The 21990-nt window shown below is 42.1% G+C and overlaps 1 protein-coding gene across 1 annotated transcript in view; it reads right to left on the bottom strand.

Annotated features, from left to right (window-relative positions):
- Positions 1–17088, bottom strand: part of PPARGC1A (PPARG coactivator 1 alpha) — a 361741-nt gene extending 344653 nt beyond the window's left edge. The window contains exon 1 of the mRNA XM_080590849.1: positions 16751–17088. Within this exon, the coding sequence (XP_080446975.1) occupies positions 16751–16837 (87 nt within the window). The 5' untranslated portion in view covers positions 16838–17088. The remainder of the gene's footprint in view (positions 1–16750) is intronic.
- Positions 17089–21990: the final 4902 nt, after the last annotated feature.

The following is a 21990-nucleotide window of genomic DNA, read 5'->3' as shown; positions in this document are numbered from 1 at the left end:
CTGATTTTAAAGCTCTGGCACAGAACCATTAAAAGCCAACCACTGCAATGGTTTATCCACTTTCTGAATGAATCATGGCTGTTTATGAAGAGACTGAAAGCTGTTTTGAATAACAGAAAAAAGAGCCAACATTGAGGGAGACACAAAAGACCACCAATGAATCATTTGAAGGCATCCCCAATGCACATAATTACCATCCCATTAAGCAACAGTCATTGCAATTAAGTATTGTTTGGCTTAAATCAGTTACCTGGAATGTCTTCAGATCAGGCCTGTTCCAATTAAGTGGCACTTACTTATTACCTTAATCATGCAGTATCAGTTCAAAGCAGCATAGTACAGCTTCACCTTGAAAGCAATCAGCCTAACATTTGGCAACCAAAAGCAATACTCCTTGAGTTCCCAAATGAAAGAAAACTATATATATAAAGTATAGAGTATCATTACATTGTCTTCTCTCATGTGCTTTTGTTCCTGCAGTTCTACTCACATAATTCTTAAAGCTGCAACCAGTTGAAGAAGATCTGTTTAAAAACAAAAGAGTGATTAAACACATACTAAATGCTGCACATTGTGCTACTCCATAACAGGAAGATGCTGGGGAGAATATTAAATACAGGATCAGCAGGACAATGCTTAAAACTTTGATTACAGTGTTGTTTGCAAGATCTGAAATATCTGCACTTTCCTCCCACACTACTGGCTATGCATATGAGTTATAAGCAAGTTTTGCCACACTATCTTTGAGTTAGATGACTTAGTATGGATATATCTCTTCTATTTTAGAGTATTAAGTATTTTTTGCTCATTCAAAACCATTAGCTTTCACTTCAAAAACAGTCACACCTCATCTCCACAAGAATTTAAAGGCGGCACATATATAAACTTATTTAAGAAAACGTTACACAGATGGCATTTTCACTGCTTGGCAGCGAAATATCTTGAGTTTTCAGACGCACAAATACATCTAAATTAACATGAAACTAGGCTTTTCAATGTTTACTTTTATTTTGGTTTTATGCCAGATGAAAAAAATAGTAATTTATTTTATTTTTAACTTGAGGCAATGCGAGCGCTAAGCTTTTTAACCTGAACTTCAGTTATCATCTTTTAGGTTTGTTTTGACAGAGATTTCTTACATCTCCTCCCAAGAATAAAACTTTTGGAATTCCCTTCATTTCGTGTTTAGTTTTACTTAGATTAGTAACTTTAAAATGCACATATACTATATGCAAAGGGCAATGCTGAACAGAGATATCCAACACAACCTTCCTTAAATCCAAACAGCAGACAAAACGAGGAAAAACTGACAAGCTTGCCTACTGCGGTAACTAATCCACAAGAAGACTGAAGTGCCATGTATCTCCGTTGCTTTGTCATCTGAGCTAGTTCATTTAAAAGTGTCTCAAATAGTCCTACACAGCACTACGCATTTCCGGAGAGCTTACCTAAATTCTTAGGGAAAGGCACCTTGCTTCTCACACGTGCCTTCAGAAAACAAGGCTCAGCACCTCCGACAAACGTTACCCGAAGCCCTCCGGACTCAGCTCTAAATACAGTCATCGCTTCCAAATCAAAACTCTCAGTGGTTGCTGACAGTTTACGGGGAAATCTTTCAGGCTATGTTTTATCTCACACAAGTCTGGCACAGACACCAGGATAGGCCTGTTCCACTCTTGTACAATCTGCAAGTAAAAAACACATCACCAAATTTTGTTTTCTAGGGGAACATACGGGGATTAAGGCTCAAGAGCCTGAATGAAGTTCAGAGCTCTGCACTGTGGGACTAGTTAACAGACCGAGCTTACTAGGATTATTTTAAAAAAATTATCCATCAGGTCATCAAAGTTCCACCTGTGTTTAACAAACATCGTAAGAGCACATTATTGAGGAGACATTAGTTACAGTTACCAATTTTTGTGACTATCGGTAATTCCCTGCATAACTCAGCCCAGCAATGTCTCCACGTAGCTTTCCCTTCGATACGGTTGCAAGCTGTCCTCACCTGTTAACTACTAGAGACAATGCACATCAAGAGACTGATTCGTAAGACTGGATTGCTCAAAAACAGATCATAAAAAATTCAACAAATGCTAAACAATTAGCCACTGAGAGTCAGCCCCATTTAAGATGTCTGAATCTGAGCCTTCAAAAGCCTAGACTCTCAAAATCCTTACTTCCTAGGGGGAAAGGGGATGGGGGGATAACCACATTCTCCATACACACCTACAGAAAATTTTGTTCATTTACCTAGAGCTCTTCAATTAAGAAAATTCCAGATCTATCGAAAAAGAAATCCAGACCTATTTCACCTCAGATGTTTCTTAGGGGAAAAAAAAAAAAAAAACACTTAACTCTTACCTACTTAGTACCTCTCCCTGTTTAGTGCTTTCACAACAAACATAGGCTGAATTCGGTTTGTCCCTTGGGCTGCAGCTCAGCCAGGCTACCAGCCCTACAAACCTCTCTCCAGTGGATTGCCACCACTCCTTGACAGTGTCCTAGCATGACAGCATAGCCGTGGTCCTTTCAAACAAACCCAAGCTCTTTCCAAATGAAGTCAGGTTTGCCTATGGTTCTTAAGAGTCATAAGAGCAGAATTTTTTCAATGCTTAAGTTATTTTAGGGCATTTTGAGAGAACAAGGTTACGGAGCAATTACACGTGCAGCGAAGCTGGCAACGTTGAATGGAGAGCTTTCTGTCAGGAGGGACATGACAAGCCACGCCAACAGAGCGGGGCAGCAAAGGTGAGCACGGTGCCTGGTCACTCCCTCGGTGCACCTGGCCGCAGGCCCACACCACAGAGAAACCAGCATGGGCACCGCCGATGCTGAAACACACCGATTTGCCATTTCTTAGCTGGCTTTCTCTTGAGCCTGTGCTGCCGCCCTGGTGCCCCAGGACGTCCGTGTGGCTACAGAGAGCCAGAGGCAAGAGGTGAGCAAGGTGGCACTGGCCTGAGGGCCACCTCCCTCAGAAGCAGTCCTGGCTGATAGAGTCTGAGGCAGATGAAGCGTGTGCACAAGTAATGCATCCAGCTCATTTTCACATATATAGGAGTAATTCAGCCCTGACTCGGACTGACTTCTGCAATACTGAATCTGGATTTAGTATCTCTCACTTATTTTTCCTTTTTGCACTAAACTAAGGAGCCAAGACTATCCTAAAGCTTTTTTTTTTCCCCGTCTAGACCAATTCTGAATATGTTTCTAGTTATTCAAGCATTATCTAGAAAAAGATGGAAGTATTTTAATGCTATCCAGGGTACACACACAAGAAGCTGGCAAACACATACTATGTATGCATCGTGTGTAAAGTCTTGCTCCCAACACAATGCTTTTATAACTGTCTTTTTGGTATAGGCACTAAATGTGTAAGCATGTGAAAAGTCAAGTATAGCCTCTATAGATCCAAAGTTATAAAAATGCTCATTTAGACACTATGAATACGAAAATATAACTTTCCTGGGAGGAGCAGGAACTAAGTAATGTGCTGTTACATAGATGCGTAACTTAACTAGAGGACTGGCATCTCTTCACTAAAAATATCCGGTAATTTTAACTCAAATATTTGATGAGACTACTTGTTCGGTAATTATGCATCTGTAGGAGACTTTCTGCAAGGCAGCTGATTTATTACAGCATGACTTTCAGACTTAAGTATTGAGAAGATACTGTATAAGAGTACATTTAAGTATATTAAAAAGGGGCTAGGAGAGAGATTATAAAACACTTATCAATGAAGAATTAGCTTAAGGTTGAGATGTTTCTCCTGGGTTTCAGCAAGGACTGGTGCTAGGCTTCACACCACTCAACATTTCATCAAGGATATACAGACACTAATGATAAAATTAGTAGACAGAAATATGACTGGCAAAGAGTCATAAAGATGAAAAAGGCTGGTTTAGCAAAATATGCTTGAATAAAGCAAAGTACTAAGGTGCAACTAACAAACAGATGATGTACCAGTAAAGATGGTAAGGTTTGCAGACCACAACAAGACTCAATGTGAGCTCTCATTGGTATATTGCAGTAAAAAAAATAATTTGAACACTGAATGTACTGAAGAAGCAGGAAAGTCAATTCTTCTCTTTAGTACTGAGAGCATTGAAGAGAGCAATTCTGAAATACCATGTCATACTTCCAGCATCTAACTTTCCTGAAGGGAAATCAAAAAACTAGAAGGAAAATAGAAAAGTTGCACAAATATACTTGAGGTCTGCAAATAACATCCTCCACTATGAGTCTTAAAGAGGTCACTCTGATTAGCTTAACAAAAAGAAAACTCGGTGGTGTCTTGAGTAAAACTAATTTTCAGATGAAAAAAAGACACTGAAGGGCTTTCCAAGCTACCAGATCAAATCATAAAGAGAATCTCTTCCAAGAAAATGAATTCCAAACAAATCTAATGAAAAACAGAGCTTTTTAAAGAAAGTAAATAATGAGGATGATTAACCAGTACAATAAGTATCAAAGGCTCTACCAAGTATCTTGATGCCTTTCTTCAGATAAATACTTCACATCTGGAAAACAAGCTGGTCAAATACAAGTCGAACACTAACCACAGCTTTCAATTCAATACAAGGATAACTGGATAATAAGTAATGGCTGAATCATCTGGTCTAACTCTGTGGTAAACCTGCAGCTTTACAAAATTGTATTATTCTCAACACCAGATCTCCTCACTCTCCCTCTACACATGCAAATACAAAACATGCAAATTACAAATAGTATCAGTTCTTAAGATGATTCTTGAAAAGACATCTTTAATTTGCTGTATATTTTACCACTGAAGACAAGACTACTGAAGAATTTATCACCTTAGCTACCTCGGTTATATCATTTCATTCAGACAGTGTTATCTCCTTGTCTCCCACACAAGAGCCATGCTGTTATCAAAGTCTCTCACTAAACAATTATTTCCTTTTATGATTTCTTCTGGTTGGTCAAAGATAAGGGCTTACAGTGAGCTTGATTACTGTTGCAAACAAATAAGAGTAATACTAGAGCAGACATAAGTAAGCTGAAGTAATCAGCACTATTAATAACCTTCCAATTCCTAATCAAATACAGCTCTGACTTTTGCTGCCACTTTGTTTTACACATTCTAACCTACAAGAGAAATATTTTTTGCAAAGTATTTCTCAATATGCCAGTCATTTTATTCTTATTTGTTCTCTTATTTGCTTGTTGTGTTATAAAAAAAAACTATTAAAAAGGATCCTTAAAAAAAGTTTTCCTCGGTGAAAAAATTTAATTATATATCATAGTATGAAATTTTGCCTTTTTTTTTTTCCTTTAAACCTAATAACATTCCTGAAGACAGTAAAAATAACATTTATTGATATCTCTGTTAGAAACAAATACCCTCACTTGAGACATGCAACCATTGGGGCAAAACCAGTCCATACAGTTAATATCTGGAAAAATGATTCCCAAAAATAAGAATATAACACGGTAAGGTCATAGGAACTGGTACTGCAGGTAGTACTGCCACATTAATTCATCATTCCAGGCAACTGCTAATCCTAACGCAGACAGTCATTCTGCTTAAGCAGGAAGCGATGCCCCGTCCAAAAAAAAAAAAAAAACCTACAAACCACTGCCCAGCTTCCTGTGCTTTTAAAATGAGAGAAGTATGCCATCTCCTCCTTCTCTGCAACAATATAAATAAGATAAACAGCACACTCTTCTGAACATGTAATGCTTTCCACTGAGACACTCACAGAGGGAATGCACCCAAAGCATCAAATATGTCCTGCAGTTGACACGATCGTTCTGTGTACTCAAGGCAGAAGAAAAGCTCAGTGGTTTCACAGATGCACGTCTGAAACCTCCACAAGAATTTTGTATTTATTATTTATAATAGTCTCTCCATGATCATTCCAAATACACTTTTTTTAGGAAAAAAAAACAAATTACATGTGTTAACATTAGTTTTGTTTGTATTGCTAGCTTACAGTTGTAGTAGTCTTAGAGAAGATGAATGCTGCTCAGTGAGTTGATAGTTCATTTAGACATGAAGGTTTAGTGACAATTCTAGTGACACTTCTGTACATCTGGGGTTTCACTCTGCAGCCCTAGCATATGCACACTGTTGCTCATATTCAAGGATACTCTAATGAACAGCCTTCTGTTTCATAAGACACCTATCTGCAACAAGGCTAACAAAAATTAAATGAGTTGCTGCTAGTTTCATTTTCATCGTCCACCATTTATTTTATGTAACAATCAAGAATAAAAGCATAGAAATCACAAAACTAACAATTTCTTCATACTAAAAGTTTCCTTTTCCGTAACAACTGCGTTGTGCCTACCAGCAGATGTAAAAATAGATGTCAACGTTGAAGATACAAATCACCAGGCTAAAAACAAAAGGCAAAAGGATGTCTGGAGCATGGCAAATATTTTCCAGAGGAGTTTTCACCTAGAGAATTCCTTTCAACAAAGATAAAAGACAAAGAAGAAAAAAATAAAAAAAATGAGATGTAAAGCATTTGTCCATACAGATTTGGAAAGACTGTGAGCCAGCCTTACAAAATGCCTGAATAGCAATATTAGTACGCAATAGGCACTAAGGTCATCTGGTCACTTTCATTTGCCCGTTTTGTCTGAACTTGAACAGTTACCAATTTAAATACAAAGTATTTCTTATTTTCATTTTCAACATGTTTTTCAACATGTCGTGGGGCAACTGACATGCTCTTTTTGTCACGGTATGACCAGAATTTTCCTTGTAATGATGTGCATGTTGATAATCTCACAAAGTTCATGTCGATAAAAAACTATTTCTATTCCCAAATGCATCCTCTTACCCCAAATAAAATAAATTAAATAAATAACTGAAAGGAGCAATTCATAAGCCTCCCCTAATTAACTTTACTTCCCAAAAAAGGCACACATCTGTTTTCACAGCTGGAAATGATTCAACCATTGGTAACCAGAGAAAAGCTCCAGCGTGTTAAAATACTCTAGCCAAAAACTGGCAGTCCAGCAAAGACAGATACTATGCCAGCACAATCCGAGCAGCTGTTAGGACAACCTTTATTTATACTGAAAGGGCAGAAGATATCCTGATGCTATTAGTACTAAACCAGCAAATCTTATTGGAAAGACACCACCAGCTGAAAATGGACAAAGCAAAAAGCACATGCATTTTACCAATCAAGCAGATTATAATTCTGTGAGAACAGTGATGTACAATAATCCACTCTCTACCCACTTCTCTACAATGGATTCTGCAAGGCTCAAGCTTCTGAAAAAAAAATCCTTTGTAAATTATTTCTAATACAACTGTTATTATGAGTGTCAAAAAAATCAATTAACAATGCTGCCCTAACTCTTTAGAAAAAAAGGACTTAGATAAATAGAAAAAGATTATGCTGGTTCTTTTACAGCATTATTTTTATTCTGAAAGTGACATCAAAGAGCCACAACCCTCTCCCTTTTTTTTTTCCTCCTCTCCTTCTTTTGGCTTTGACATCAGACAATGAAAAAAGTATTCCTTTCACTGTTTCTGCATAGCTGGAGCATCCAAGTTTCTGCACACTGTTATCATTTTCTATCCTTGAATATGAATTATTTTAATCCTCCAGCAATTAACAGTCTTTTGGATGAAAATAAAAAAGGCTGGAAGTGCAACCTTACTTTTGTTTTACTAATTTATTTGGTCAGTAGTTCATTTACTCATTGTTGTAAACGACTTAAATATTTAAGTGTGTGCGTGTCCTACTTACAATCTTTTTTTTAAACCATTGCATGTTTTCAGCCATCTTTTTTTTTTTTTTCTTTTCAAACCTTGCTTAAGGTCCAGAAGGAGTTTCCTGTCCTTAAGTATCTTTCATGCATGGCTTTCTGTCAGTGCACGAAATGTTGCGTTTTAATGCACTACCTATTCCTTCCATCTCAAGACTTTTTTCTTGGGAAAGGAAAAGGAATAATCTTTTATTTGCAAATCCATTTAAGAAAGAGACTGAACTGGCAATAAACAAGACTGTAAACATTGCTACGTTTCCTTGATCTCCTCATTGCTTTCTTGCTCCCACTGCCATAATTACCATCGATACTTGTAATGTACTGCGAGTATGGTAAGTGCTTAACAAACAAGGAAGCAAAGTTCTCTGACCTTAAGACAGAGCTGTCTAAGGCCCCAGTCCAACACACCACACACATTTTAAGCAGTTCTCTTGACTTCAAGCATTTACAGTTGAGCAATTAAGTGGTCTGCTGGATCAAGGCCTAAGCAAACTATGAGCATATAAGAGGTAGCAGACATATATAATGAGAAGCTTCATGAATAAAAAGTCAAAGTTCAGCAGATACACCAAGTCACGTTGCACAATTTGACTGTTCAGGAAAATAAAAAATAAAAGTAAAAAAGGAAGAAGAAAACAAGTGGTTGAAGTGAGTTATCTTGTTGGAGTGCGATTTTACAGTCCAAGTACACCTCTGAGACTGTAAACTGCTCAGTCCAGGAACCCCAGGATGACTGGATACATTTTATGGAGCCATGCACACATTCCTGAAGGGCTGCTGGTACTTGGTTTTAGAAGTGATTGCTACAACAAATGTCTATTTCTAAGCTTCAAAAAGCCTCACTGCAAATACACAGCTTCATAACACTCACCTCCTTCCCCAACCCCAGACAGTGTGTTCAGAAAGTTGAAAAAAATAAAAAAGACTTGGTGAAAACAAGAAAGTAAATTTTCACACCCAATAGCTACTTCAAAAATAACAATATGAGAAATCTCCATCCTTAGCCATCAGCTCCACGGTCTCAAGAGGACACTGAATACAGCATCCTGAATTGCATGTTATACTAGTCCCATTTTATCACTATTTTTTCCCCCGGAATTACTTCACCTGTAATGTTTTAGAGTCTTTTTTTAATTATTAAAAGAGACTGATCTACAGACAAACCGAAGCATGTCAGCAGACACCAACCTAAAGAAATGAGCGCCAGACAACTGCAAGGAAATGAAGCAGTCAGGGTGATTACTGTTTTTTGCTCAGCTTGTTCCATAGCTTTCCAAGCCCAAATTAAGTTTATCCATTTTTAATAATTAGGTAACGATGGCTTTCAAGAGACCAGGCAGAAGAAAGCTTATGTAATCTTCCTCCGCTAGCTCACGACTTCTCTACGTCAAAGGGTGAAGTGTGGGGATAGCAAAAAAAAAAAAAAAAAAAAAAACAAACACGTTGCTGAGGAGAAGCAACCCAGACAAGCATCAAATCTAGCATTGTTTGTAAACAGAAAAAGTGGCTGTAACATAGTAAACAGGGAAAAGCTATTATAAAATTATGCGAAGGCTTTAAAAGGATCAACAAGAAGTCTAAATTCTAAAGCCCTAAATGATGCAAAGTATGGATTGTGAATTGTATTTTTAAGTAGATGTAAGATGGGGAGCGGAGTGAGATGATCAGTTCAGTATGTTCAACCAGGGCTTATATCGCATCCACCATGGATGGGTGCAGTGGGATAGCAGCGAAGACTACGACAAAAAGGCTGGTGAATTCGGGTACTGAGGTCGTGTGGGTGACGGCTTTAAGTGGTCAGAGCTTCGGAGGACCAGAATACAACATACATGCAAAACAGTATGCAGAAAACTAGTGCCCTTTAGACAGCCTCCTTGAAAGGAGTGGGTTGAAAATGCTGCGTGGGTTATGTCCTTAGGCAAGATGAAGCAGGTCTACAAGGAGCGAAGAAAGAATGGGCGGGATCCTGGACTGCTTCTCACATTCGTTCTGGCTGTGGAGTGATACTTTTCCAAGCACAAATAACTCAGTATAAAACAAAAGCATGTCATAGCAACTGCCAGAAAACTTTGTTTCATGAAATTCATACTGGTAAACTCATTATAGTGAGGTATAATCACCTTCCCCTCCAGCAGACATTCACTGCATCCACTCATTCAAGCAATCACGGTACTGTCTCCTCCCCCTCTCTATCCTCCCACCAACCAGGACCTATATCGTCAGTTCCGAAGTGGCAGAAAAACTCACAGCACCTTCAGCAGGCTTTGCATGCAGCCTACCACACGTACTCTTCCCTTCTCTCTTCTGTAATTTCAATCTTGACCTACTAATCCCAGGATGCTGTGAGGCTCTCTAACCATCATCAACACCAGTGTAATTTGTGGCTCAGTGCTCCCCTTCTGGAACGTATGTACAGGCGAATATACGTGGTCAAAGCTTGACACACGGGCTACGGAGGCAATCTGTAGTTTAAAAAATGCAGATATTACGTGGCATGTATTTTGAGTGGGGACAGTAAAATCCTCTATAAACAATTACTAAATTGTCAATGGAATTCAATAAATGTTGTTTTTAAAAAAAAGTAATTATTTGTTACAATAACCAGCTTCCATTGCCATTTTGCATGTGAAGGTTTGTAAACTATTTCCATTTGAGAAGTAATTGATTCCATTTTTATCATTTGCTCAAGTTTATATGGTTGTTCACAACCAAAGAGATGATAACATCTATTTGCAGCAAATTATACATTATAATTCCTCATTCAAAAGCTGTAATGGAAAACAAAATGCTAATTTATGCTGTAAACGGAAGTACAGAATCATAATCACTCATTGTTAACATTAGGAACTAAATTGCTCTTGCAAATAATAAAATGGGTTAAAAACGTGGAGGGCTTTTGAGAGCCAGAGTACCAGTGCCTCTTACCCGCTTGTGTGTTATATTACAAGCGATCAAATGAACCTTTTCTCTTCACGCCAACCCAAACTACCCCTTTTTGAGGGAAAGAATAATGGCCTGGTGATTGCCACCGAAGGACGCGTGCCAGGTGACTGTGCTAGCCCTGAGCCTCCGCCTGGCTTCCCGACCAGCGGTGGGCCTTCAGGCGGGCTCCAGAAGCGGAGCTACGCCAGCGAGCAGCGCAGAACCGCGGCACGGGAAGAGCAGAACAGCTGCTGCTGGGGATCCGACACCGACGCTGCGCACCTGGGGGCGAGGTCTGTTCACCCAGGCTCTGGTCTCGTCCCGTGAGCTGAATGTCAATTTGCAGTTTGAATACAGAAGAGGAGCTCCTGCAGAACATCTCCTGGCTCTGTTCTACCCAAAAGGAACTCAGCGCGTGTCCCACAGGACCAACCCACGAGACAAACCGAAGCACAGCAGGGGCGGGATGCGGGGGGACTCGCAGCACGCTCCTGCTCCCAAGCAGAGGGCTACTGCAGGCACCCCTCTTGCCATCCCAGGTCCCAACACGTTCACACTGAACCGAGAGCACTCCATTTTTCCTTCCAAATTAAGACCACCATGTCACAAGCGCCGCGTCCAGAGCAAGGACCGCTCTACTATTAATCTCTCTTCACCTTAATTTTACCTTTAGAGTAGACACAAGAATTGCCATTTGCAGAGAACGCAGTACCTAAGACAAAAGATATTGTAAAATATTGGCTTTCCTTCCTTTTTAGCAATTTTACAGTCCTATAGGTTTCAAACGTACAAGAAGATTTGCTCACACAGCAAACAGACACATCAGAGGAAATAAAAAAGCACCAGCACATTAGGACTGTGCACCTGCTCTTCCACATTTCATTAAGCCTCTACACCTAAACGTACGTCAGGTTCTCTCCTATGTGCATCCGTCGCGCTGGTATCCCTCAGTGATACCTTCTGGTCATAGCGAGACAAACTGGATCGCAAGCATCCACACTGCCTCAGGAAAAAAAAAAAAATCAGAAAACCCATTAACTTTTGGTAAAGTCGGGTCAGATGATTATAATCTAAATGATAAATGTCGGGTAATATGTTCAAAACCATGCATACATTTTTAAATAAGCTGCCATTTGTAAACAAGCCTCTCCTAGCTTGCATTATACAGCTCAAATCCCTGCAAAATAGTTTGCTTGCCAGCTTGTTTTCAAATATTAGTATTAAAAAAAATACAATTATGTTATCAAAAAAAAAAGGAAGAAAGAAAATTGCCTTTTAGGTGACCAAAAGAAAGTTCCACTGCTTCACATAGTAAATCATTTTATGTTGCCCTTTTATATTTAATACCCTTCTGCAGTGCACATTTATCTCTACACTAGCAAAGTGTACTCATTGATTTCCTATGGTCTCTCTGGAAGAAGGTTCTGCTTCCCTGATGATGAGTACAAAGGGTGGATGACCCCATTCTCATTCCAATGCAAACCCTGCACTTTTACATTTCTGCTTAGACCACATGAACATTTGACCAGCTAAGAACTCCCTGCCTTGTTCCTACAGAATACGCTGCTAGGACAACTGACATTTCCTCCTGAACGCAACTGTATTCTTTTAAAATCCTGCCTTACGTATAAAGTGCTAAGACGCAGTTCATCACAGACATACCTGTGCCTTAAAATTTGCACCTGAGCTTTTCATCTAAACTCAGGTAGAAAAATAACATCTTGCCCATTCTCTGCTTTAAACTTTGGTTACTTTGCCCTGCTGCACCACTACTTACCTGTTTTGCTCTGGGGCAAGAGGAAATTACTTGCACCCAGTTTAAACTGTGCTTTTTTGCCAGATGAGACTGCCAACAGCATACACTGGTTTTCTCATCCAGACTGTGGATGGGTTTATTAAACAACAACCAGAATAACAACATCAGGAGTAGACAAAAATGTGTTTTGAAATCTACTCTCTCAAATGCTGTGCAATGGTGACGACAAACCTTGGAAATAAATGGTACCATTCACTGCTGATGACTGAAACTTTTTAAATTTACTGTATTGAATGTCTGATCAAGGTATTACTCTCTGAAAGAAACAGAATTGAGTTTTAAAACTTTTTTTTTTTTTTTTAAGTCTGTAACCTGTTTTACTATAGATATTTGAATTATTTAAGCCAGAACTAGCTTCTTTCTCAGCATCTTATTGTTTATCTTTTCCTGTGATGCCAAGGTCTCTCCAGTTTCACTTTCATTTTTACTGTGTCCCATTTTCCCCGGCTTTGTGCACCAGCACACATACCCCTTGGATACAAAAAGTCAGGAAAAAATTAAAATCCGGGATTATTTTTTATTTACTAAGTCTTTTCTGTTAACACTAAACCAGGACCACTGCTTTTTCTTAACTAATTTAGTTTTGACAATATCCTTTTAATTTGCAGAAATGTTAAAGGTTTTGCTAAAATAGAAGTGATTTTAAATGATGGTTTTATTCCACTGGTATTCAGAGTCAAACAATGTAAAACAATTGACAGATTTTTTTCTGTTTGTGAAGGTCTACAAAAATTGTAACATGCGTTGCCCAATCTTGCGCAGTATCATCTCTCATTCAACATATGTATATACACATACTATATGCTGTACACGTGCAGTGCATGAGCACAAACTCATTTAGCATCTTTTCAAACCTGCATATACCCTCAGCTCTGCTATTCAAACAAAAAGAAAATTTGGGAACTGTGGAAACAAAAATAAGTCCAAAAGTCTCACTGGCTATGGACCAGAATTGACATGAAGCCACGGTAGCTACTCTAGTTAACAGATGAAAACGCATAAAAGCAATGTACTACGTCCAGTCAAGAACCCCCAAAATACTGGATGAATGCTCTGGCTGCACTGGGGTACTTTTGTCCCTGAACATGGAAAGACAAGCAGAGGAGCCACAAAGCTTGCTTTTAGCTTCATCTTTCACTGACTTGCCTATACGCACGAAATACATCCTGTAAAAGTGCACTGCATAAAGTATGGCCACGATGGAAACGCAGCACGAAGAGATGGTGCCAGGTAACAAGCCTTCCGCGAGCGCTGAGGGAAAGATCTCTGACATACTGGCAGTAATCAGGCAGCATACTCTCATTTTGCTTCTACACTGCAGGGATTTTCTTGAGGTTGAATTAAAATAAGCATCCAGATTTATGCCTTAGTCATAGGATTTCATTCCTCAACAATTACATTTCAAACGATTCCCAAGCACTCCCAACCAAATAGATTCAGTAATACAACAACACAGACGGTTCTGGACTGGAGAGCGAAAAATAATTAATACAAATATGCTGTCAGTTCAGCAAGGAAAGATAGGTTATGCCCAAGAATATACCTGCTGCTCTTCCCAGGCCAAACATCCCCCTCTGCAGTACTTAGAAATAGCTGCTCCTCACCACTACCAATTCAGAGACTCATTTTCAGAAAGCCAGAAGACAGACTCGGGAAGTTTCTGAAGACCGAATATTCACTAAGCAACGAACCAAAAGCAGCATCCTTACTGACAGCCTAAAATGCAGATCGCAGAATGAATCAATGGGAAATCTGCCAGATATTCCTTCGCCTCGGGTTTACACACGTTGGCAAGACAGCGCAGATAAGCCTATGCGATAGCAATTCACAGCTCCCAGGATTTAAGTCTGCAAGTTTGTCTAGGCTAGGATTTCTCATAATAGTTAAGACCCTGTACTAAAATAACCATAAACGAGATACCAAACTTCTGGAGAATTGCTAATATTTTGGAGCTTTCTTTAGAAATGCAAAGAAGTCGTGTTTATACCTATTACAGAGACTTGTTTTCTGGGAGACTATCTCAGAAATTGATTCAAAAGAGATTTCAGAAAGTTTCCGGATATAATTTTTCTGATGCAAGCTTCTCTGTGATGCACTTCTGAATTCAATACGCAATGGGAAAAGTTCCTTCCAAGAACATTACCAACAAATCACCCGCATAGTCTTGTGCTTAAAAAGGAACTGCAATAATGCATCAAAAATATAAGCTGAAACCCATCGCTCGGCCTTAGTGACTTGCAAAGCAAACGTCCCATCTCCGCTTTCAAAGCTGTCAGGTATCATGTTATGTTTCCAGAAGAAACGACTGTTCTCTTTATCCTGACTGGTTCCATTATTAAGTCTTACTTTGATTACTTATACTTTCACGAAAACGTGTCTTGAGATGCCAGGAAGAGATTCTTTTAGTAAGCCATGGCTGAACCGCTATTATACAAAGGATCCTTTTACCTTGTACTAGATGTTGAGAGTGCATCATATTGATCTAGGAATAAATAACTATTTTTCCAGTAGTCAACCCATCTTCTCATCTCAGCACTTTGTTTTAAAGTTTTCCTGTTTGCTGTTTTGTTTTAAAAGGAGTACACAAAACAAATCCTACTTCGGCAATGTTGCTATATTTAGCAAGCAGAAATGGTCTGCAAGCTTTTTTTCTTTTTGGATGCAGTTCAGGTAAAAAACAAACAAACATGAACATGGCTGACTGTCAAATTTAAGCCAAGCCTGCCTTCTTAAGTGTTAAAACTTGTAAGAAAATCTATTTGCAGCAAAATCCCATATTCATTTTGATTTCATATTCAGACTAGCATCTCCTGCTAATCCTCAGCTGGTGAATGTGACTGATGTAGATGCTAACGTAATATGTAAAAGATGAAAATAGAAAGGAGCCTCAAGCACCAGAAAGAATACGTATCTTAGAGATTCCTCTCGCCTTCACCCTGGAAAGTCTTGCAAGCTCATCTGTTCCTGTTGTAACGCTATATAATGATTACACCTTCTCCTTCTCGACTCCTTTCCTAATCACGCATATTTAATTCAACTTTGCGTATATATCCTACAGTTTGCACAGCCCTTCTATAAATAGACCTCCCGCATCCCAAATTACCTCCCCTGTTTCCCCCTTAGACGCAGTTCAAGTATTCGGAATAAATCAGCTCTGGATGTGCCGGCAACCCTGCCCGCTCCCCGCGCCACGCCGACAAGGACGGGCGGCAGGCAGCCTGCGGCGCGACGGCGCCGCTCCCTCGCGGAACCGATCCGCTTCGGAACCGAAGAAACTTTAGAGGGCAGGGAACCGGGCGAAGCCCGATTTTATTCCCCGCGTTCCTCCCCTGCCGGCCTCACGGGGCTCCTCGCGCGGCCGCCAGCCGGGGCGCCGCCGGGCAGCGGGGCGCTGCGAGAGGCGCCTCAGCACCGCGGGGGCCCCGCCGCCCCCCCCGGGCGGCCCCCCACGGCCGCCCCGCTCCCCTCGGCCCGCCAGGCGCGGGCCGTTACGGAGCCCCGGTGACCGTTACGGAGCCCCGGTGACCGTTACGGAGCCCCAACGGCCGCGGGGCCGGCTCGCAGCGCCTCCGGGCGCCCGCTCCCCTCACGACGCCCCCCGGCCGCGGCTCCGCAGCGCCGTGAGGGGAGCAGGGCGGGCAGCTCCGCCGGCTGCCCCCCGAGCCGGGCCCCGTAACTCGGCGCTTGCCGAGGGGGGGAGAGCCCCCGCCGGCTGCGGCGCAGCCCCCCGCCGCCCAACTTTCCCCGTCACGGCAGCGCCGGAGCCCCGCCGCCCGCGTGTCCGTCTGCCGGTCCCCCCGTCCGTCCCCGTAGTTTGTAACCGCGGGCTTGCACCCGGCGAGCAGCGGGGGCAGCAGGCTACGCCGGTTATTTAATTAAAGGCGTTTGGGAGCCTCCCGGCATAGCTCCTCCGCCTTTCGGGCGTGATGCCCGCTCTCCCTCCGCTCGCCCCCAGCCTCTCGCTCCGGCCCGGCGGAGTCGGGGGACGGCGACGGGAGGCAGGGACCCGACGGCTGCCGCCGGCCCCAAAAAGCGGCCGTGCGGAGGGAGGGGGGGAGCCCTGCCCGCTCCCCTCGGGGGGCGAGGGCGGAGGGACGGGGGCTGAGAGGGAAGGGGTAAAAAAAAAAAAAAAAAAGACAAAAAAGGGGGAAAAATAAAAAATAAAGGTCTCTTTTCTGCCGTTCCGCTCCCCGCGCCGAGCCGCTCGCAGCCCCTTCCCGCGGCCGCACGGGCGCCCCGCTGCCCCCGTGCCCTCACCTGGTTGTAGGAGGCTTCCCAGGAGGAGGTGTAGTTGCAGAAGAAGGACGAGAAGAAGGCGTCCTCCGACAGCCCGCAGCCGGCCATCCTCCGGGCGCGCAACCTCTCCGGGAAGGCAACGCAGCGGCAGCCTTCGCGAACTCTTGCCGCCTGCTCGGCGCCGGGTGCCGTGCCGCGCGGTACCGAGCCGTGCCGAGCCGAGCCGAGCCGCGCGGTGCCGAGCCGTGCCCTGCCGGCGGCTCGCACGGTGCTCGGGGAGGCGGCGAGGGCAGCGGGCGCGGTGTGCGGGCGCCCAGCGCCGGAGTCACGTGCGCGCGCTCGCCGCCGCCGCCGCTCCGCCGCCGGGGCCGGGCCGCGCTGCAGCCCCCGGCGCCCGCCCCGTCGCCGTCCCCATCCCGCCCCCCCCCCCGCCCGGAGCCGAGCCGGGCGCTGCCGGGACCCGCGGCCGCACCGCGGCGGGCAAGTGCCGGCCCCCGCCGCGCGCTCGCCGCCTCCCCGCGGCCCCGCCCCCGAAAAGTTGGGGCCCCGCGCGCGGGCGGCCGGCACGGGGGGGCGGGGCCTCGCGCGGGGCGGGGCGGGGCGGGGCGGGGCGCGGGTCCCGCCCGCGGGAAACTTCGCCGGGGAGCCGCCGCGTGCCCGGCCCCGCCCCCGCCTCGGCCTCGGCCCCGCCGCCATTTGGGGGCGGCAGCGCCGGGCCGTGAGGGGGGCGCGGCCTGCGCCCTGTCCTATAACGTGTGCTTTTCTTTGGGTTTGTGTATCTTTTTCGCTATATGTTTTTCTTTATTTTTATGCATCCTTATTTTTATATATTTTTTATTTTATACATCTTTTTCTTTATTTTTACGTTTTTCATTATATATCTGTTTATTTTATATATGTTAATTTTTATTTATTTTTATCTTTTTGATTTCATACATCTTTATATGTTTTTCTTCATGTATTTTTTAATATATCTTTTTATTTTATGTATCTTCTTCTTTATACATCTTTATATATCTCAATATATCTTTTTATATATCTTCTTCTTTATACATCTTTATTTTTATATATCTCTTTCTTCCTTTGATATAACTTTTTCTTTATTTGTTTCCTTTCCAGCCGCCGTTCTACAGAAGGCCAGTATGTTTTTCGGCAGCATCCAGCCCCACCGACCTGGAGCCACCAAGGGACGAGGGCACAAACAGTTTTCTGACAGCTAGGATTCCGGACAAAGGACCCTGAAGTTCCTCCCTCCTCTTCACCTAGCATCTTAGGGAACAAGCCACCGCTTGGTAATACCCACGGAATCCCCGGACCATTGTTAATTGTTGAGGAAATCTGATTTTCCCCAAATGGAGCACCACGAGACACAGTTCGGTGTCATACAATCTCACCACTCTGATGTGAGACTACTTTGAATGACGGCGAGCCAAGAATAGCTAAATGCATCATCCTGTGAATTCATCATCCAGTGAATTTAAGAACCCTCATGGCAGGCAGCTCTGTTCAATAGTAGGTCACCAAGCCTTTCCTCCATGAAACTGCGTCAAAATGTAGCAAGAAAGCTCCCAGCAAGAGAGTATGGAAGCAACATAAGAAACAAGGAGTTCACCATATCTGCAATAGTTTGTTTCTCAAATTGCTTTGGCATTTTCCTTCAGTCTTCACCCTGCTCCTCACTGGCCCACAAAGCTTCATGTGGGTTAGGAGTTTATTTCAACCTTCCAAAGAGCAGCAATTAAGGCATAAAATTCCTTTCACCATCGTTCTTGAATTGTTTCCATCTCTTCCCTCTGAGGGATCAGTCATCAATTTTAAGCAACTTCACAATGCATGTTTCATCTTCATATTGTCTTAGTGCGTTCCGGCCTGAATCTGTTCTCTAAAATTGCACAGTTTGAACTGAAGATCCTACAGTTTGATTTTTTCTTTGTTTTTTACAGTTCTTTTGTTGTCATGTTTGGTGGGATTTTATTTTTTTTTTTTTTTGCAAATATGTGATCTATATACTTCAGGAGGTGGCATTTACTCTCCTTCCTCCAGTGGCATATTCTTACCACTCCAATACAGTGTTCATTAAAAGCCTTAAAAAAGATTTCGGGCTTTTAAAAGTTTGGGGCTTTTCCTCTCTATTTCCGTCAAATGTTGTTCCTCAGCCAGCTGTTAACCATTTGCTCTATCCCGGAGTCTCTTCATTTGAAGTTCATCAGAGCTGTCCCTGCAGGAACATCACTAGTAGGAGGTCAAGCTTAACTGCATGGTTATCTAACAGATCACCAATGGATCCTATGGATTAGTGATCTCCTGATGGAAATGTAGCTGTAGTCTCTTGTAAATGCAGACTGCTCAGAACTCTATTCCATGTTCTCTTAAATGTGTCTTTTTCTGTAAGCAAATGTTTCACTCAGATGGATGGGCTTTTGCTTCAACACGTGAACAAAGCAAAAGTGAGATAACAGAACCCCTAAACAGCAGCATTGTACTAAAATATCAAATTCAGTGTCTGTCTGCACCAAGCTGCCCAGATGAGCACCTCACCCACTGAGTGAAGCACCGGCATCGCTTCCTTTGTTCTCCTCCACCTCCATCAGAAGATGGTGGAAGCAGCAGGACAACAGCCTGTAAAAATGGGTTCCTTAAGAGCAGTGAACACGATATTTAACATTTTGACTTGGATTTTATATCATTGTTAAAAAGGACAAAGAAAAAGAGTACAAAGACCATAGGACAAAAGCATCTGAATTTAAATTGTTAATTTGCCATCAATGACAGCCGGAGCGTGAGGATGAGGTTCCCTGAATGACGGTATTTGTGGAGGAAATAGCCTGGTTGAAGCACCATGCTATCAAGTTTGTGTGGCCTCTATGCACAACTGATAAGGGCAAAAAAAATAAAAATAAAACCTACAGATAGCCAGAGCCAAATATCCCAGAATGTTTACAGCTCCGTTGGAAAGATACTAAGGTGTACTCAGTCCTGTGGGCAGGAAGGAAGGAAGAGAGATAAAATGGAATAAAGTGTTGTAAGGGACTTGAGCAAATGGATTGATGATGGGTGGAGGAACGAGGAAATGTCTGAATAACAAAAGTAACCTCATGATAACCATTAATACTCCATCTGTGCTGAAAGAAAGAGGCATGGTGCAGGTGAATCGGAGAAAATTAGCCCAATCTTTCCAGCGATATACACAGCATAATTCTGTGAAACCTGCAGGTAGGATGTGCCAGAGTACTTGGAGGTAAAGGACAGCAAAGCAACTAGAAAGCCTTCTTGTTAAATACTGTCTAAAATTTCATTATGGTTGCTCTTTGCTTGTGCATTTTCGGCTTAAAGCTCTACATTCTTTCAAAATCTATTAAATAATCTAGATTTTTTTTAACCTGCAAAGTCTGTCTGGTATGGGAATCAGGTGGATCAGGGTGAAACTTTCAAACTGAGCCTGGTGGTGTCGTCCCACAGACAGCACGTCCTCGTTCCCCTGAGGCTGGTGCAGAGGCAACACTAAGGACAGAGACTGCTCTTCGGGCCCGTAATTGATGTGGTGCCTCCAAGTGCCAAGTCTGGGGAGGGACGCTTCAAAGACTAAGCGTGCCATACCACTGCAGGCAAGAGCCAGAGCATCCTGAACACACATTTATCTCTGTGCAGTCATCTCTTGAGAAATTCGCTGAGAAGGAAGTCTTCCAGAGGTCTTCAGTTTGAGAAGTGTATGGAGAATTTGAGATAGAAAGGACGTTCCTCCTCAACTTACATGTCCCATGTAAACAGATTTGTATCAGAACAGTCCCAAGGAGATCAGGATTCAACCTAGTTATTGCCTCTAAACTAAGGTCCTACAGCACAAAGTGATGTTCTATGGCTGTATGTTTTGTTTATGCAGTTGTGTCCCTCCAATAATCAGCACAGCGTTTGAACTGAGTGCTGTGGTCCTCATTATTTTTAAAGCTGGTAATCAAAAATATTTCAAAATGATTTATAGGTACCATTCTTTTACCCACCATTCTCACTTTTTTTTTTTTTTTTAACAAATTTTCAGCATTGGAAGATACATGTAATTTTTTTTATTCCTGACCTTACTAGATTTCATTAGTTGAAAATCTTCTCACAGGGCAAATGCCTAATAATACCGGATATTCTAAAATAAAGTTAGCAGCTGTCCTGTATCTTATTTGCAGATGAATAAAAGAATATTTCCACTTAGCCTGTTCATAAGCGCAATAAAAGCTTTTTAAAGTCAATTAAGAGAGTCCATAAAAATTGAAGAGGAAAGGCTTTAAAAGTCCACTGATAGGTTTTCTATTAGGCTAATACTTTAAAGCTTCCTTAGCACCTTCCATCAAATGATTTCATTTTGCTTTATGAACACCGTTGGAGCTAGGTATTATGTCCTTTTAATGTTTGAGGAGATCAACAGTTTAAGTACCAGACCCTTGGAAAAGTCGAGCAACATTGTTAGACAATGTTTATAAAAGCTTTTAGCCCCGGAGGAGCAAAACCTACTTACAGCAGAAGTAAGTGGAGATTCCAGAATGTTTAGGTTTCTATTTAACTTCGAGATGACTGCCGTCTATAATACAAAAATGTACAATTGGACGTAACTGAGAATATCACCGGTGGATGCGAACACAGCAAGCATAGACACTTTGTAAACCTCAGTGTTTTGCGTTTTTTCATTGTCTTCTCACAGTATTCTAGCTAAAATCAAGTGACGTTTTTTTTCTTTACTTTCACAGGGCAAGACAGCCCAGTGCCAAGCTACCTCAGAGACCCAGAGCTCCCAGAACAGCTTCCACACATTGGAATCATCAACTTCAGCCACAGTGTGCAGATTTTCCAGTATTATCATAACAGATGAAGACTAATCAAAATAAAACTTTTCTGAAGTATTTCAGAATCATGCCCTCAAACTTCAATCACATGCCACCATTCAAAAAGTACAAGGTTCTGCCGAGAGTGACTGAAAGAAAATTGGATAGAGGAATGCCTTAAAATCAAATGCCATTGATTGAAATAACAGCAAATGGCTGCTTTCCTTTCAGTGGTGCTGAATGGTGGTACAGAGATTTATCAAGCGCTGCTATGTCCAATATGCTTCTTAAGATTGCGTATATCACTGTTATATCTGAACACTTTAAAATAGTGCACTAAACTAGGTGACTAACATCTGCTCATTCTTCTTGTCATCAAAACGCAGAACTGTGTTGGTGTTCTTGCTGTACTTGATAAGAAGTGGTTGAAGAAACACTACAATTAAAACAGAA

The sequence above is a fragment of the Anser brachyrhynchus genome, assembly GCF_964034855.1.
Source record: "Anser brachyrhynchus genome assembly, chromosome: 4".
NCBI lineage: Eukaryota > Metazoa > Chordata > Aves > Anseriformes > Anatidae > Anser > Anser brachyrhynchus.
The sequence above is the reverse complement of the archived record's forward strand: the minus strand, read 5'-3'. Positions and strand labels throughout refer to the sequence as shown.